Source organism: Paroedura picta, unplaced genomic scaffold (assembly GCF_049243985.1).
Source record: "Paroedura picta isolate Pp20150507F unplaced genomic scaffold, Ppicta_v3.0 Ppicta_v3_sca25, whole genome shotgun sequence".
Classification (NCBI taxonomy): Eukaryota; Metazoa; Chordata; class Lepidosauria; order Squamata; family Gekkonidae; genus Paroedura; species Paroedura picta.
Genome location: NW_027518622.1, coordinates 206869 through 223455, shown reverse-complemented (window position 1 = coordinate 223455; position 16587 = coordinate 206869). Strand labels below are relative to the sequence as shown.

At 40.0% G+C, this 16587-nt stretch overlaps 1 protein-coding gene across 2 annotated transcripts in view; it reads right to left on the bottom strand.

Moving 5' to 3' along the window:
• Window positions 1–3388: 3388 nt before the first annotated feature.
• Window positions 3389–16587, bottom strand: part of LOC143828400 (THO complex subunit 1) — a 27787-nt gene continuing 14588 nt past the window's right edge. The window contains exons 12-21 of one of the 2 annotated variants that reach the window (XM_077318828.1): window positions 16357–16457; window positions 15109–15175; window positions 14699–14749; window positions 13230–13300; window positions 11851–11949; window positions 10789–10854; window positions 10116–10199; window positions 9848–9995; window positions 6992–7070; window positions 3389–3748 (exon numbers count right to left, since the gene is read on the bottom strand). In XM_077318828.1, coding sequence (XP_077174943.1) covers window positions 3453–3748; window positions 6992–7070; window positions 9848–9995; window positions 10116–10199; window positions 10789–10854; window positions 11851–11949; window positions 13230–13300; window positions 14699–14749; window positions 15109–15175; window positions 16357–16457 — 1062 coding nt within the window. In that variant the 3' untranslated portion in view covers window positions 3389–3452. The remainder of the gene's footprint in view (window positions 3749–6991; window positions 7071–9847; window positions 9996–10115; window positions 10200–10788; window positions 10855–11850; window positions 11950–13229; window positions 13301–14698; window positions 14750–15108; window positions 15176–16356; window positions 16458–16587) is intronic. The other variant, XM_077318829.1, reaches the window with a different exon arrangement.

Below are 16587 nucleotides of genomic sequence, written 5' to 3'. Positions count from 1 at the left end.
TCCCAGCCCATATCTACTCAAATGGACAGAGCTGGTTGTTGGATTCTTTGCCAGGTGGGGGGAGGCATTTAAGATTTAAATAGACCTAGGTTCATTGGAATGCCGTCCCCAGCCCCAATGCAGGGCCTAACACAGATATTTATCAGGCTCTGCTGCCTGTGCGTGTGCGGGAATATTTAAATGCCCCAACAGCTGATCTGATGAAACAAGTCTTATCCCCACTGATCAGCTGTTTGTTGGGCTATGGCTGAATTAATTCAGTTGTACTCAAATCACCCAAGTCCCTATACCGATAAAAGGATTTGGGTAATTTGAATCAGTTTGGTCTGAATTGAAACCATACTGAATTGTTACTGCATGTGCCTACTGATAACTTCCTTCATAACAGTGTTCCAGTAATTTTAACTTAACTGAAGGATGGCATATTGAATAAAATTGCATTGTGAGGTATTTAATATTAATTGCAAAGGAAAATGATCACCACTCATATATTTTGTTGTCTTCAGTGACTCAATGAGATTGAACATACTAGGTGATGCTACACAATAATCCATGACATTGGTACTACACAGATTAATACATATAAAGTCCCCCTTGGTATTGTCCTGTGGGCAACCCTTAACAATTAAGGGCCTATTGTTAGTAATTAAATAGCTATTCTCTTCCCAGCACTGTTGGTCTTAATATCTTTAGATCTTGGGTCCAGAGAAAAATTACTTATTTGAAATGTTTAAAGAAATGTTCATAGGCAAAATGGGTTGGATTCCCCATGGTATCATCTGGCAATGGGTCAGATGCAATCTCTGAACTTCAGCATGAAGCTACTGACACCTCCTGGCCTTCTGAAATGGAGAGCAGAAAGGCGCAAAGGAGGGGTGGGGTCCCATAAATTGAGTCATCCTAATCCTATCTGATACCAAACAGATGAGGCTGGTGTGATTCTCACCTCCTGAGGTAGGTAGGTAACATGTAGTACCAAGGCAGTTCCACCTGTTGATCTCTTGGGGATGGCCGGCCAGAACTGAACAGACTGAGAACAGGCCTCCAATATTGGGTGAGAAGTCACGTAAACTGAGCTGGAAAGATCTGAGTTTGGGACAGGTTTGGATGCCGGAGTGGACAAGACTTTTTTCTGAATTGCAGCCTTGAGCCACTAAGCTCTGATTGAGTCTTGGGAGTAAAGTGCTGGCAGATTGGGCAGGCAGGCACTGGTATTATGGGACTTGTCCAAGCATAATGGGCAAAACTCATGTTTGTCACTGTCAATTTTGTCCCACATTTGGAACATTTTTTAAACAGTTGTCCAAAACACCAAAAACTGAAGATGGAGAAATGGTAGGTTAGTTGGTCTCACCCTGTAGAGAAAATCCCAGAAGAAAATGCAAGTTGAGAAGAGCATGCTGGAAGAGCTTCCTACTCCACAGCAGACAAAAAAGGAACTGATGAAAAGGAGCACATAATGCCCCGGTGGTTTTCTGGGCATGTGAGAAGCAGAAGTGGTTTATCTTCTCTGCAGAATCTTCCTTGGAGGTCTCCCAAGTAGTGACCCTGCTTCCAAAATCTGATGAGACTAGAACGTACTATGCTGCCTTACCTCCCAAGAAGGGATCATACACGGACACATAAAATCACCTTACCCTGAAACGAACTATTGGTCCTTTAAGGTCAGGCTTTAGTCATACTGGCCAAAAGTAAAATCGGCTATCCAAATAAAGGACAGTATTGTTCCAAGTTTAATGTCTATTTCATTGTTTATCTTGCATATCCACTTGATCACGGTGAAAGAAACAATTTGGAACAATACTTTATTGTACTTTATTTGGAGACCCACTTTCGGCTTACATCATCGGCATCTCGCTATTTTTAGTCAGACTGGCAGCAGCTCTCCAGGGTCTCAGGACAGGATTATCATGGAGCCTGATCCTTTTAACTAGTGTTTCTGGGGACTGAGCCTGGGGCCTTCTGCATGCCAAAGAGCTGCTCTTCCACAAAGCCATAAGGTGGTGTCTAAGGGAAATATAAAAAAATATTATAGGAGGTAGCAAGTGCCTAAGGAGGTTTTTCTTTCAAAGACAGTTAGACAGCCTTTATGGCAACATGTGTTTCTCCTGCAAGACAATTTCCCATCATTTGTCCTGTATATTAGGCTGCATATGTAATTTCAATTGGTCTCTTTGCTAAACCCAAACATTAAGCATTCTGGAAATGCTTTACTTGTGCAGTGAAAGAAAGATGCATGTTCCCTGCAGTTAAACTACAGTTGCAATAGTTTTAAAAGGCACAGCATGACTTGAAAACGTGGTAATTAGTTTAAAGTAGCTCATAAGGAAGATCTATTTAGCTCGTCCTACCCTCTACCCAGTTTCACACTATTTAGCATTATAGCCATAAGGTTTTCAAGGGAGGTTTGTATGATAGTCTGAAGAAGGAAAATGAAGATTTATGATGTTTACATCTTTTTATATGATTCTTCTACCCACCACACACTTCTAACTGCTTTAGATCTTTTAGAATAAATGCCCTAATTTTAATTCTATTTGTATTGCTTCTATCAAAATATACAACTAACAGAGCACACTAGCTATATAGGGTTAAAATACTGAATAAATGATCTGAAGATGTAAGTATAGGAGTCCAGGTGTGGGGAGCCTTGGGTGTTGTCATAATGCTCATCAGATGTTTTTTGTGATTCAAAACAGTTTTTAGAGCAGCATTTATCAAACCACAAACCCTTCTCCCATCTATCTGACTGATGTGAAAATAGAACCTTCTTAGTTTTCTAGGAACAGCAGTGTCTCTCCAAGTCACCTAAAGGGAGAATGTTGTTTTAGTGAGATTCTATTATTTAGAAAGAAAGATTATTTTGAAACCAAGTAATCAAAAAATTGAAATGTTATTGCTGATACATTTGAGCTGTGGCTTGTTTTCTTTTAACACAGATGAGAATGGCCCTTCAAGACAAGTGATACTTTATGCCTGCAGCTGTTTATCAGTAAACAGTGGTACTTTCATTACAATTTTTCAATAATTATTGTCATTAAGGAGGAAGTGGGAACTGCAAAAAGCCTTGTAAGATCTATTTATAAGCTATCAAATCATGATGAAAGAACTTTCATATTATGCCCAGTGGTCTGTTTTTGGGAATCAGCTCATACCTTTGTACTATATCAGATGTTTAAGAACTTTACAAGAAGTCAGGAGCAATAACACCCACATCCAGCAGCCACCGTCTGGGTCTGGCGTTGCAGGGAGGAAAAGGCTTGGCAAAGCCCCACCACAGTCCGTCTCATGTCTTGCCACTGTGAATAATGGAGCGCCTACCACCCTTTATTATATCTACTTTTGATCAGTGCTACTAAACCTTTCCTTCCTGGAAAACTTAAGACAATTGTGACATTAGAAAAATTTTAATGTGTACCACATGTTTCAACTAAAAATTTCTTCTGAGCAAATTAGCTGTAGTTCTCAGCATCATTTGTTAAGCTTTCTGCAAGATCATGTAACCCAGCTTTGTTCAATGCAGTAATGAGATTTTCCAAGGTTGAATGGATCCCCTCTTGGTCTTGCCAAGCAACAAGGAGCTGCTTTGCTCTCATCTTCACATCTTCACTATCTGATTCAATCTGCCTTATGTCAGAGTCTTTCATTTCCAAGTATGGAGCTAGAAGTTTCCAGTATTCACCAAGCCTGTTGGCAAATAACTCTATTTGTTCCCCTGTTATAAGTTTGTCCCGTTGAACATCTGGACCTAAAAACAAAACAAAACAATATTTTAGCTGAGAGAATGAAAACTGCCATATTTCTTCCACTTAAATCTATATTTAAAATTCATACTCAGCTTCATTCATCTTAAATCCTAAATTCCCTGCAAGTAAAGGTTAGAATAAAAAATATACTAGTGCTGATATTTCTCTGAAGCCCTTTCTTTAGCATCCCAGTCATAACATATTAAAATGTGGTGTGATACCTTCAACTTCAGTTTTTCATAAGGCACCACAGATTTTAATTGCCCTGAAAGATAAACCTACCATGAGATTTTCATGTTTTAGTCAGATTTAATCCAATTTAATTTGGATTTTAATGGGAATAATTAACAGAAGCTAGTATGATTTTGTCCATTAACAGTTAGTTAGCTAAGCAAGAGTACAATTTTATGGAAAACCAAATCTTTCTAGATTTCTATGGAATTTACTTCTATCTATAAACAGAAACAAAGCCAGTCCCTGCCTAAAGTTCTGCCAGGATTTGGCTGAAAATAAATGGTTGGCATAACCATAACACAGTATTATCAAAAAACTAGAAATTAAGCCTGCTGTAAATATAATACAGTGGGCGCTAGCCCGCCTGCCCCCCCGGGTCGCAGCTGTTCCCAGGCGGGCAGGGTGATCGGCAGCTCTTTGAGCCAGCAATCACCCTGCCCGGCCAGCTGGGAAGGGCTTTCTCCAGCTGCCTTTCCCAGCTGGCTGGGCAGGGTGATCGGCGGCTCTCTGAGCCAGCAATCACCCTGCCCGGCCAGCTGGGAAGGGCTTTCTCCCCCCCCCCGGGCAGCTGAGGAGCCTGCTTTGGGGCCAGGGAAGAGTCAGGGCCAGCGCGCTCCCCCCCCTCCCCGCCGAGGCCCGCCGCCTACCTGCTGTGTCGGCAGGTAGGCGGGTAATGGTGACCGTGGGCCGAAGGTGGCCGAAGGTGGCCGATGTTGGGGGGGTGGGGGGGGGTCGGAAGGCGCAAAGTGCCTCCCGATTCATCAGACCGGGGCCAAGTGAACAATCGTGAGCCGCACGCATTGGGCCCTTGGCGCCGGACTGACAATTGAAGGGCCCTCCGGCTGTCAGTCCGGGGGAAAGGGCCAATGGGCACCCTTCCTCATCCCGGACAGGGCACACCCTAAGGGCCCGTACTCTTTTATTTATACTGCTCCCGCAGAGCAGTTAAAGATACTGGTAGATACATCCCAAAGGAAAGCTGACATATGCTGTGCTGAAATCACTAACTCATCTCTCAAACTCATCCGACATCACAAATTTATCCCAAATTTATCCCAAATCAGAGGATGCAAGTTGGGAGGGCAATCATATGATCTGTGAAATGTGATACCTAGCCTGTATTAGTTTTGAGCTGGCACAATGAACTTGCTTCATAGATCTTCCCGACTGCCTTACAATGTTTCCAACCTTCTCTCTAAAGTTTACCAAGTTGCACTCCAGATACTATTTAGAAAGATGATAAATCTTAAGTAAAAGGAAACGAGCAGCTGGGAGGGAGGGGAGCACACACTGTTCCTGTTAGTGTGACAAAAGTTTTCACAGAATGTATTCACAATTCCAAATCCTCCATCACTGTGTGTGGAAGTTGCATTTTCCTCATTCTTCTCCATTGCTGAATCCTGAAAAGATCAGCCCCAAAACTGAAGGGACCCACATGAAGGTACGTGGTTAGGCTGAAAAGAGGAAGGGCAAGAACGAAAATTACTTCTCCTTCCTGTTCTGCAAGTGGGGTGGGAGCAAATTCTTCTCCTTGTGCCTCCTCACTCTAGCTCACTGACCCTCATGGATGTTCCTTTGCAATCCCAGAGGTAATCTTTCTGGAGGCTGGGAAAAGCTGCACTAATGCATGGATGGTAGGATACTGCCCAGTGTATCCTACACTGGGCACAACACCCATCATTACTGTTCATTAACATGTTTTGTTCGTGTGGTATTTTTCTACTTCAAGCACAACTGGTGATTAAAACATTCTCCAGTGAAACCCACTGTTTGTGCCAACCAACAGACAGTTTTCCTCAGACATGTTTTATCACAATACATTAGCCGGTACAAAAGAGGACCATTGTCACTAGATTCTGTCAATAATAGATTCTGATGGGTAGCTATGTTGGTCTAAAGCAGTAGTACAAACTTTGGGTTCAGTGGCATCTTTAAAACCAACAAAGTTTAATTCTGGGTATAAGCTGGACTTAAACTTTGTGTATTGGTAGATTTTTTAATTCTACCATGTACCTGTTTTTCTCTACAGAAACAAAATTAAATAGGAAGTTGCTTTACTCCTTGCAACGCATTCTACTAAAAGAACGCAACTGAAATGAAATTTCACTCCACAATTTTGAGCTAAAGGATATTCTACATAGGATAACCTTTAAAAGTAGTTAGATTTGGAATAAACTAGAGAAAAGACTAATAGCAACACGGGTTGTATGCACATTTAAAGGAGAGCAAAACACTATGAGAATGGGCAGCAGAATAGATACACTAAGCAAGAGTCTGTTGAAGGAATCACTAAAATGTGGGTTAATGTTTTTGTTCTATGTTGGTGAGGTGAGAAAGGATAAAGGACAGAAGTGGAAGCATTCATGAATGAACGTAACAAGTGTATGAAGTTACACCAGCACTCAGCTCAAACAGCACACAAAGAGAACACAAAGGAATAGGAGGGCTGCAAATGGAGGGATAAGCAGACTGAGGGCATGGAAAGGGAGCAATATGCCAAGATCACAGACTGAGTCACAAACTGGGTAGGAGAAGGAGATGACGCTGGGAGGTTACATGGCCTCTGAAAACTTTTGCTTTGAAGATGGTCTAAAGATTTCATATAGACTGCTTAAACTTTCATAAATACAGCTGGGCTGAAAAATGATACTTTCTCAGAAAATGTCTTTTGCCAAATGAGCCATGATAAGCATAAGAAGGCTTGGAGAAGACATGTCACATAGTCATGTCACACAACAACTTCTGCTCAGATATGATGGACAGATTAGCCAACTGCTAGATGAGATATCAAAAGCTCACTGAAATCCAAGGAGCACAATCGTATCAAGCATGGCAACATTATGGCCTCTGTACTCTGGTTGCCTTCAAGAAATCAGAAATTCAACACAAATCTGAGTACCAATTAATATGGCAGGTTAGAAGCAATAAACAGGATGAACTTGGAGCTGCTTGCAAATTCATTGTACAAAAAGCATTGAGAAGAAAAAAGAACCCTAAGAACACAGTCTTACTTTCATTGTTTTCCTTTAATAAAGTATCGTTATCTTCCTCATCTTCATCCTCGCCTGTTTTAATTTCTTCAGAAGGAGGCTATAATGAAAGAACTGAATATCATTGGATGGACTTACGCAAAAAGGAATTGCTTTGATAGTCTCTGAATCACTTTTAGTGGAACAGAATGTTCAGGAAGATATGTGGAAAGGACACAACAAACAGGCTAAATCAGATCATGTTTCATTTAACTTCATTCATTGCATATCAGAGACCAGTTATGTCACTAATCAAATGCTGACTTAAAACACTGAACAACAACATATTGTTATTACCTATTTGTTGCATTTTTAAACCTAAATACTGTGAACTTTTGTAGGAGATGACTGGGTTTTTCTTTGAAATGTAATTAATTTAAATGGTATCACAAAATTAACTCAAAGTGTCACTGTTAAGACAAATCTTCATTCTTCTATTTTTCTGTATATTAAATCTCAAGAGAAAGCCACAGGTCTGGCACCTTTCAAGGAAGATCTCAAGGTAAAGAGTCCCTAATCATTAGGTGGTGAAAACAGAAAGCTAGCTGTCATTCATTCCCTGCTGATATTTATTTTCACAAGACAGGGGCAGTATGCCTACACAAATGTATTACTTGATAACAGACAAAAAAAAAAACCTGCTTGAAATTAAAATCTACATGTATTATCAGTAGTTCCCAAAATTCTTTTTCACAGTCTGGGCAGTTATGCTTGAAGTATGAAGAGTCAAAATGCTGGGAGCCAGTGCAGACAGGGAGACGATGCCTTCCCAGTGCTTTGTTCTCAGCCTTATTCGGCTTCAGAAGGCGGCACAAAGGAGGCAAGGAAAATGCCCTCCCTACCCAGATCACTCATTGCCACTGCGAGCATTCCTGGGATTTCAGTTAATAACAAGAGTCAGCATTTATACTGGACTTCACATTTACATGAAACAATGGTATGGTCCCTTTTTAAAGGAAGAAGGGGAAGAACACTTGAGTTCTCCCTCTTTTTCTTTTCCCTCGTTCCCACCCACCAGCCAACCTACCTTTTCCTGTCTGTAGCTTTCGTTCCATCCAGCCTCCTGGCAGCCTTTACCCAGGAAAGCTAGGGCTGCTGAGCAATGTTGGCCACTGGGCTGGGCCCAGCTACATGGTGAAGAACCCAGAACAACTTGCAGGGAGCAAACACCTCATTTTCCCTTGTGCTCCATTCCCCACACTTTTTCTTCATTCTCTCCTCTTCCCCTACTTCTTTATCTCCTTCCCAACCTCCCTCCATCTTCAGCTGTATTTATTATTATTTTTTTTTTTAATCATTTTTGCCCTGTCTTTCTGCACGTTGGGACCTGGGAAAATGCAGTTTGGGGTCTGCGGCCTGGTTTATAAACCATGAACCATCATGAATTTTTAGCTGCCAAGCAAACTGGTTTGGTTAATGACATAGAATGCCGCTCTCCAGTGTACTAGATACACCATGGTCACAGGGGATCTCTGGTTGACTCTCCTCTACCTGCTCCCCCCAAGCTCAGTGAAGATAGGATGTATGTGGTCCAAATTATGCTCCCCTCAAAGTTGCCCCCAGAACAGTGGTTTCTGGGAAAATGCCCACAGGTGGCCATTTTGACAGGGACAGGTTCAAGAGTTACAGAATATATACTGTGAATCCTAGGGACATCAAAATCACAGGGGATCTCCTACAAATGCTCCTCCAAATTCTGTCCACCTGTATCTGTTCACAAACTCCCTCACTGGCAGTCTTCAAGCAAAGGTTGGATACACACTTTTCTTGGATGCTTTAGGATGCTTAGGGCTAATCCTGCGTTGAGCAGGGGGTTGGACTAGATGGCCTGTATGGCCCCTTCCAACTCTATGATTCTATGATTCAACTCTATGATTCTATGAACAACTAGAAAGTTTATGCTGGTTGTCCTGCCACAAACCTGACTTTGCAAATCACGTACTGCCCCAAAATCCTCACAAACCCAAGTGAACTTCCACAGAACAGTGGGGATTCAAAACTGGGTTTCCCAGATCCTAGTCTGAAACTCTAATCACTAGACCATAGTGGTTGTATGGGCCAGTAAAAAGTAGCTTAGCCTGGGTACTCATGGTAAGAAGTCACAATGGTTGCTTTCAGGCATGGTCCTGCTAAGTCCTTCCTAAAAGGCCCAAACAACCCTGCAAAGGGCCCTGCCCCTTGCCACCTGTCTTCTACTGAAAAGGCTTGGGCTGGCCAAACTGTTTTGATAGCTTTGCAATAGCCACTGAGGGCATTCATTTCTTAAAGCTCCAGCTTTAAGATTTGTTCCCATTGAGGATCAGCTACACTAATAAGCAGAGTTCACTAAGGCAAAGTAGGATTTCATTTTCTATCTGCCACTAAAAGTTGGGGATGACCCTTACCCACTGTGTGCAAACTGATTAAACTTTTTATAGCATAATGTGTTCAATGACCTCTTTTATTCCAAATATATATAATCAACCCAATAAACGTACAATGCATCCATTGAAATGAGCTCTGACTCTCAAATGTTTATGCTGAAGTAAATGTTAGCCCTTTAAAGCGCTACTAGATTTTTGGGTACTTCTGAAATATCTCCAATCAGAACTGATGCACTGATCTGTCATTTACAGACACTAATCCCTCCCCTAGTGGAGTTTCCCCAGAATATGCTTGCCTGGACTTTCCCCGCAGAAATGATACAGAACATTAACCAAAAATGACGCCAAGTTATGTTATAGACAGTGAGATTTCAAAGCTGACATATTCTAACACTGCATTTTACTGCGGAGCACCCTCAATAAAAGGAATTATAGCAAGGCAAAAAGAAAAGAAAAAGCATCGCATAGTACTTACAGGTAGTTCTTTTGCTAACTTGATGACCATGTTTTCAAGGTATTCTGGTAGACTCTTAAATTGCTGGTTGGTTGGCTGAAAAAAGTGAGGACTTCTGCGTGCCAACAGCCTCAATGCTCTCCAGCCATAGTTAGAATTATTCACTGCCCTGTAATGATAATCAGATTCAGGTAGCTATTGCCCCATTGAGCCAAACTTCCCTAGCTGCTTTAGAATAACAAAGGGTAGGTATTAATGAAAGGGTAAGATAAAATGTTTCCATACATACTTGTATTCATTCTCAACCATGTTTTCAGGAACTGCCTGTTCAATAGCTTCTTCAAAGAACTCTTCCAATGTTGGCATATACTCCCTGTGACATAAAATCAGATTGAGTACTGAACTTGTTCCTATTCTTACTACCATGCATTCAAATTTTAGATTAAATTCTGTAATAACAGGGGAGGGGGACCATTTTTAAAGAGTTTTCAATTAATTAATTCATAGATACAGTAAAGAATTTCACTTTGGTTGACCAGACGGTTAAACAAAAAAATACTTATTTTACTGCAATACAACATGACAATCTGTACAAAATTATATTATTTGGATTTAATTGATTTGAAGCTATTTCAGAAATACCTTGTTGATATTCTCAGTGAAATAGCTTCTTAACACTTGAAGAATAGCTTGTGAAGTAATCTGATTATCTGCTTTCAGTGATTTTTAATAAATAAATATTTCTATATTAATGAATTATATTCCTCATAAATCTTTTACCCAGCTGTCCTACAAAGTAATTATATGGTTGCAGATTGTGTTGATGCACATACTAGAACTGGACAAAACAACCAACACTCCACTCATGCCATATTTTGCATTATTATGTATGTGCATTATAAACACAGCTATATAATTAATTCAGGATGTATCACTGAAATTATTACAGTTTTTTTACCTACCGACTCTCAGATTTACAGGCTTCCATGTTATCAGGGCATAAATTCCAGAGCCGTGTTAACTCTTCACTAAAAGAAGAAATACAAATTATATCAAGAGAACATGATTTGATTAATCAAACGTTTTCAAGTTTCCTTGATGTTAATTAGTAGCATTAATCATCATTTCCACCATTCACAAAAACTAATTAGACTTATTGACTGTCATTCTCTGGCCAGCTGGTTCACAACACGATAATAAAACCAGAATAAAATCAAACAAATCACTAAAAAACCCCTCACATCCCCAGTAGCCCTACCCAGGAACCCACTAGTGACCCCATTTGCCTCCTATGTTTTTTTTCTCATTCTTTAAGATCAAGAGCTCTTCTTTACTAATGATGGCAAATATTTCTAAGCAAAATTTCTTGTAGGAACATCAGGTTCTACCATCTCTCCAATTCCTATGAGAAAATAAACTTTAAAAAAATCTACAGACATAAGGGGCGAGAATCCTTATTTCCTACCCCCTCTCCTTACCTGCTGGCTGAGCTGGCCCCGCCCCTGCCAGTCTCCCAAGGCTGCCCCGCCCTCTGGAGAGCGGAATCAGCCTCGGAAGACTGGCGGTGGCCACACCGCCAGAGCAGTGAGTGTGCCTCAGTGCTCTGGCGCCGCTGCCACTATACATCCACTGGCGCGGTCCCTGGGGCGGGACTCTACGGATGTCATGTCTGTAGACTTCCTTTTGGGGGACTGCACCAGTAGATATTCCACATCAATTGCCCCTGAATTTGTTTAAAAGTTTGTTCAATAAGCAAGATCCTCAAATTTAAAATAAACATAATATTAACAGGAGACATATACTCAAGGATTAAAAATTATATACTGTATGCATAGAGTATAACAATATTGTAATATATAGTATATATGCATAGAATGTGTAGTATACTATATATACTATGTATACTACAGCATAGATCATTACAATATTATTTTTCCTAACCTTGTAATATCATTGTTCTTATCACTAAGTTACTTATACAAATGACAAATACAAGAATTAAGAAAATTAAGGACTTGACATACTTTCCCATAAGAATTTTTTTGTTAGGTCCTTTTCCCAGGAAATCTTCAGGAGCTGGCCTCTTTCGCACAAAAGGCCTTACTGGCTTGGAATCACCTGGTCTAAAGAAAAATATATTAGCCCACATACTGTAGGCTTGCATATTAACAGCCTACTTAATTGAGGATGTTTGGTGCATTAGCCCAGGCAAGTGCACCTCCCATGTATTTCTTGAGATGCTAAAATATCACCTTAACTCCCTGAGGGTTAAGAACTCTCCCGCCAAAATAGAACAAAAATAAAATCATAATGCTCAAAAAGCAGTTTTTTAGCTGAAGTCTTCTAAAGGTACACAAATTACATGCACATCTTCATGGGGGCTTCAGCCTATGAAAGACAGAAAATAAGAGTACAATAGGAAATGTATCTGATGCAGTCAAGCCATTCCCCTTTGGGATGATTGACAGTTTTTAGCTGGATTTAGGTGAGTAGCCACAACAGAACAGAGTTTGAGTCTAGTGGCACCTTTAAGACCAACAAAGTTTAATTCTGGGTATATGCTTTTGTGTGCATGTACACTTTTTCAGATTCACTGAAATACTGAGGAAGTCTTATTTCAATGTATATGAAAAAGTATACATGCACATAAAATCTTGTACGCAGAATTAAACTTTGTTAGTCATAAAGGTGGACTCAAACTTTGATCTTTCAGCTGATTATTTTGGTTCACAGGAGATTAAAGTACAAACTGCTTCCATTAGTGTTCCCCCAAGGTGGAGGATATCTGCAAACCTGATTCATCAAACCAAGTTTGAATGGTGGGGGCATAGTCCATTTATCTACATCTGGAAAAGGGTAAAGATCCACACTAAAGAACATCAGCTACAAACAGCAGTTTCCAACCTACATATCTCTCCCCTGTGTGCCACTATAGCCAGACTGGTTCTTAGCACCAGGCTAGGGAAAAAAACTACATGCTACCACCTATTTGCAAAACTCCTATGGACGGACAATAAGAGACACATTCCATTTTTAGGCCCTCCTCCATCCACTGGGGAGTAAAATTTTATTTACTGATGGTTAAGCCATCAATCTCTCTTGCTGTCTATAATTACATCAATACAAAAATTAAAGTCTGGATATTTCTTTTGTAACTACTTAAGCTCAAATCAGGGCTATTTTATTTTTTTCTTGCTAGCTTAAGAGCAAGATGCAGCAATATAAAGGGCCTACATAGGATCATATAAGGAAGGAAAACCTTCCCTTTTACATAACTGGTTACAAAATAATTTAGATGATACAGCACTATATATTAATTTTCTTAAATACAATATTAAAGTTTTACAGGAACATGCATGTGGTATTAAGGAATACAATCCAGTTCAAATGTAACATTTCATACCTTTCCTTAACAAAACTTGGACAACCTTCATTTTTCCATGAATTCCAATTTTCTTCTGTGTTTAATATGTGCTGTAAGAATAAAAACATAAAACCCTCAATATGAGTTGCTATCACTTTCAGCATTAGTGCAGAGATTAAAGAGTCGCAAAACCAATATACCACAAAGCCAGTGTACAAGTCAGAGCAGAAAATATAAAGCACTGATAAAGCTGTTCTGACTGAGCAGTAATATCAGGGCTCTCAGCTACCCCACAGTTATGGATGGGTGTGTGTGTGTGTGTGTAGCAGTAATTTTTTTATTTTTCCTTCCAGCTCTATCCCTATAGATTACAACCTGTACAGAAAGTTCTGGTCACTTCAAGACTACTTTAGAAATCCTGTGCAATGCTATGAAAAGGTCTCATGGAAAACTTTTCTAAAGGTAATGACTGTAGTGTGGATTTTCCCCCCTCTTCATCTAGTGTGCATTCATTCTGTTTTACAACTCCTCTTCTTCTAATTTCAGTGTTCATCTCTGAGATCTCATCTGGCGTAGTGGTTAGTGTGACAGACCTGAACCTGGGAGTAACAGAATTCAAATCCCATCTCTGTCATGGAAAGTTATAGGATGACCATGAGCCTCTCACACTTAGTGGCAAGAGGGATGTGTGGTAAGCTTCCTTGGAATGTTATTGCAGGGAATATTTAAAAATAAATAAACTGGTTGTTGTGGGCCATCTTTTTATGCTAGGTATGTATGTAACTTCGTTACAGTGATGCAAGGGACTTAAAAGCCATTTTAACAACAGGGGAAAGAATACCCCCCAAAACAAATAAATTAGTTGCACCCATGAGGCTAAATTAAGGTCTTACCGATGCTAGAATATGGGGAACAGCCATTCAATAGCTGATCTCCTTTATCCAGGGCCACAGTGAGAGAGAACCAATTGTGACACTGCCAATTCCCTTGTGGAGTCCCACAGGACTCGGTTCTCTCTCCTACTTAATTTAATATCTTCATTGGGACTGGGTTCTCTCTAGCCCAGCTGGTTGCAGGGTTCGGCTTGCGTGCCCCCAACATGCAGATGACACCCAGCTCCACTTCCTAATGGACAGCTGGCTGGACTCCACCCTCCCAAAATGAGCTCCAGCAATAGCATCTAGTCACCGCCTGAGCTCCCCTCCACATGGATACTCACATCCCCCATCAAAACCTGAAATTTAAAATGTGGAGTTAAAATCAGAATTACCTCAACAGTACTGAAGAGCAACACAGGACATCAGTTGATTTGATTGTTTTGATAGGTTTTAATGTTAATGCTGAATGTTTTTACAAATTAACTGTTGTAATGAGATGTTGAAAACCACTATGCTGGGAGGGGCAACCAATTAATAAGCAGGGAACAAATTATTATAATGCCATCTTGTTTTTATGAAATGAAACCAGTTAAGTTATATCTTAATTCAATTTACAGAGAGGCCACTCACCTCTACCATTTTTGAGAATCTCTCTCCATCTGGGGGATTTTCTGAAAGAAGCTGTTATTAGAAAGAGGTCAGATAATTAGATGCCAACTGCTGCAGCAGAGCACTGGAAATAATCATCAAACAGGTAAGTTCACAGCTCATAAATACATATTCCTCTTGCTTCTCAATCTTAGCTTGACTCTTTAAAAAACAAAAGCCACAGAGTTATACAAAAAGAGCACAGCAAGAACAAATGTATAGTTTCAGTTACATGTAAACCGCTCTGAGCCTTCGGGGAGGGCGGTATAAAAATATGAATAAATAAAATAAAAATAAAATAAAATAAATGCCATATGATGTACTAGTGGAGATACTTGTGAAAATATAATGCACAACCTGAAAATATACAGCTTGCAGGCTACAGCACTAACCTGATAGACTAACTTTGTAGTGTCTTCAATCCAGAGAGACTGCTCATCAGTTAGAACATAGTTTGAGCTACGAAGCAAGACACCAATTAAAAGAAAAATATAGTGAGGCACAGTATATGAATGTAATTAATTACATAAAGTGTTTTGTTCATGGCTACAAAGCAACTATTTGAAAAACTGCAAAGATCCAGTTAGCATCTTTAGGTTGCTTTTATTTTCAAAGGACTGTGAATATATGCCAGATTCTGAATGCATCATTGTGATTGCGGAATGGAGGAGGGTGGGCAGAGGCCACTACTCCATAAGGCCATGCAGGGACTCAGGAGTAACTTTGCTTTAGTCTTTCTGCTGCTGCAGGTGGCACACTTAGAATGCATTTGTACTGGGCAAAGACCCAATTCAGCCCAAGGCTATGTTGCACCACCTCCTTTAAAGCCTGTCCAAGCATCTATGCTCACTCTGGCATGGCTGACCTGACCCTCTCTCTGCCCCAGACCCCTAACTTTCCAATGCCAGCAGACAACTCGTTGTCCTGCCTGCTGGGTCTGCATATTCTGATATATTCTCACTTTTCACTAAAGAATGAAGTTGAAAACTTTAAAAGCACTTTAAAAGTACTTCAATATGACAGACACTTATTTGGAACAAAGTATAATTTTAACGTGAATAAGTGAGAATTCCAAATAACATGTCATCTTCAAAAAGAGAAAGGTATTCAGAGATCCCTGTGCATTGATTGTAAAGTTGTACAGAAATCCAGAAGAACTGCAAAATCTGACTCATAAAATATAGCTTTGCCAACTACCTAAAAAAAAAAACAGAATGAAGCAGCATTGGGTTAACTTTCAGTTATAATTGTTGCTAATATGTTTACATTGTTATTTTCCCTGGTATTTCAACTTACAGATATGGAACAGGCTTGATTATATTATCATGAGCCAGAGAATCACACATCAAACACACCTTTTGTTCTCATTTGTTGTATGAAAAATATCAGTATGTCTTCCCTTTCACATACAACTTCAGGCTTCTGTAACCCATCTGGGTATAATTTGCTAAAAGCTACCTCTTTCTAACAGATTGCACTGGCTACAGATCCGTATGAACAGAGCAAGTGGGTAGAATAATATAAGACCTGCAAATGATTGTAGTTTAATTTAACAACATTCTGCTAAACTTCACAATTTTTTTCAGTATAAGAAATCATTTTTTAAAGTAAATGATTTAAATCAGTACTTCCTACCTTACCTTTTAAATTTCACTTGCCCCTTTAAATACTGAAATAGTATTAAATATTGCAGTAAGATGTGACGGCGGAAATTGCTGTCGCTCAGTTGTAAATCCATTAACTGGGGGGGGGGGGAAGAGAGAAAAGAACATGTGTTGTCTGCCACTATCTTCAGCAATAGTTCTATAACATAGAGCAGGGGTCCCCCAACATGGTTGGTGGGTGTCCAAGGGCCCACCAATACCTCTTCT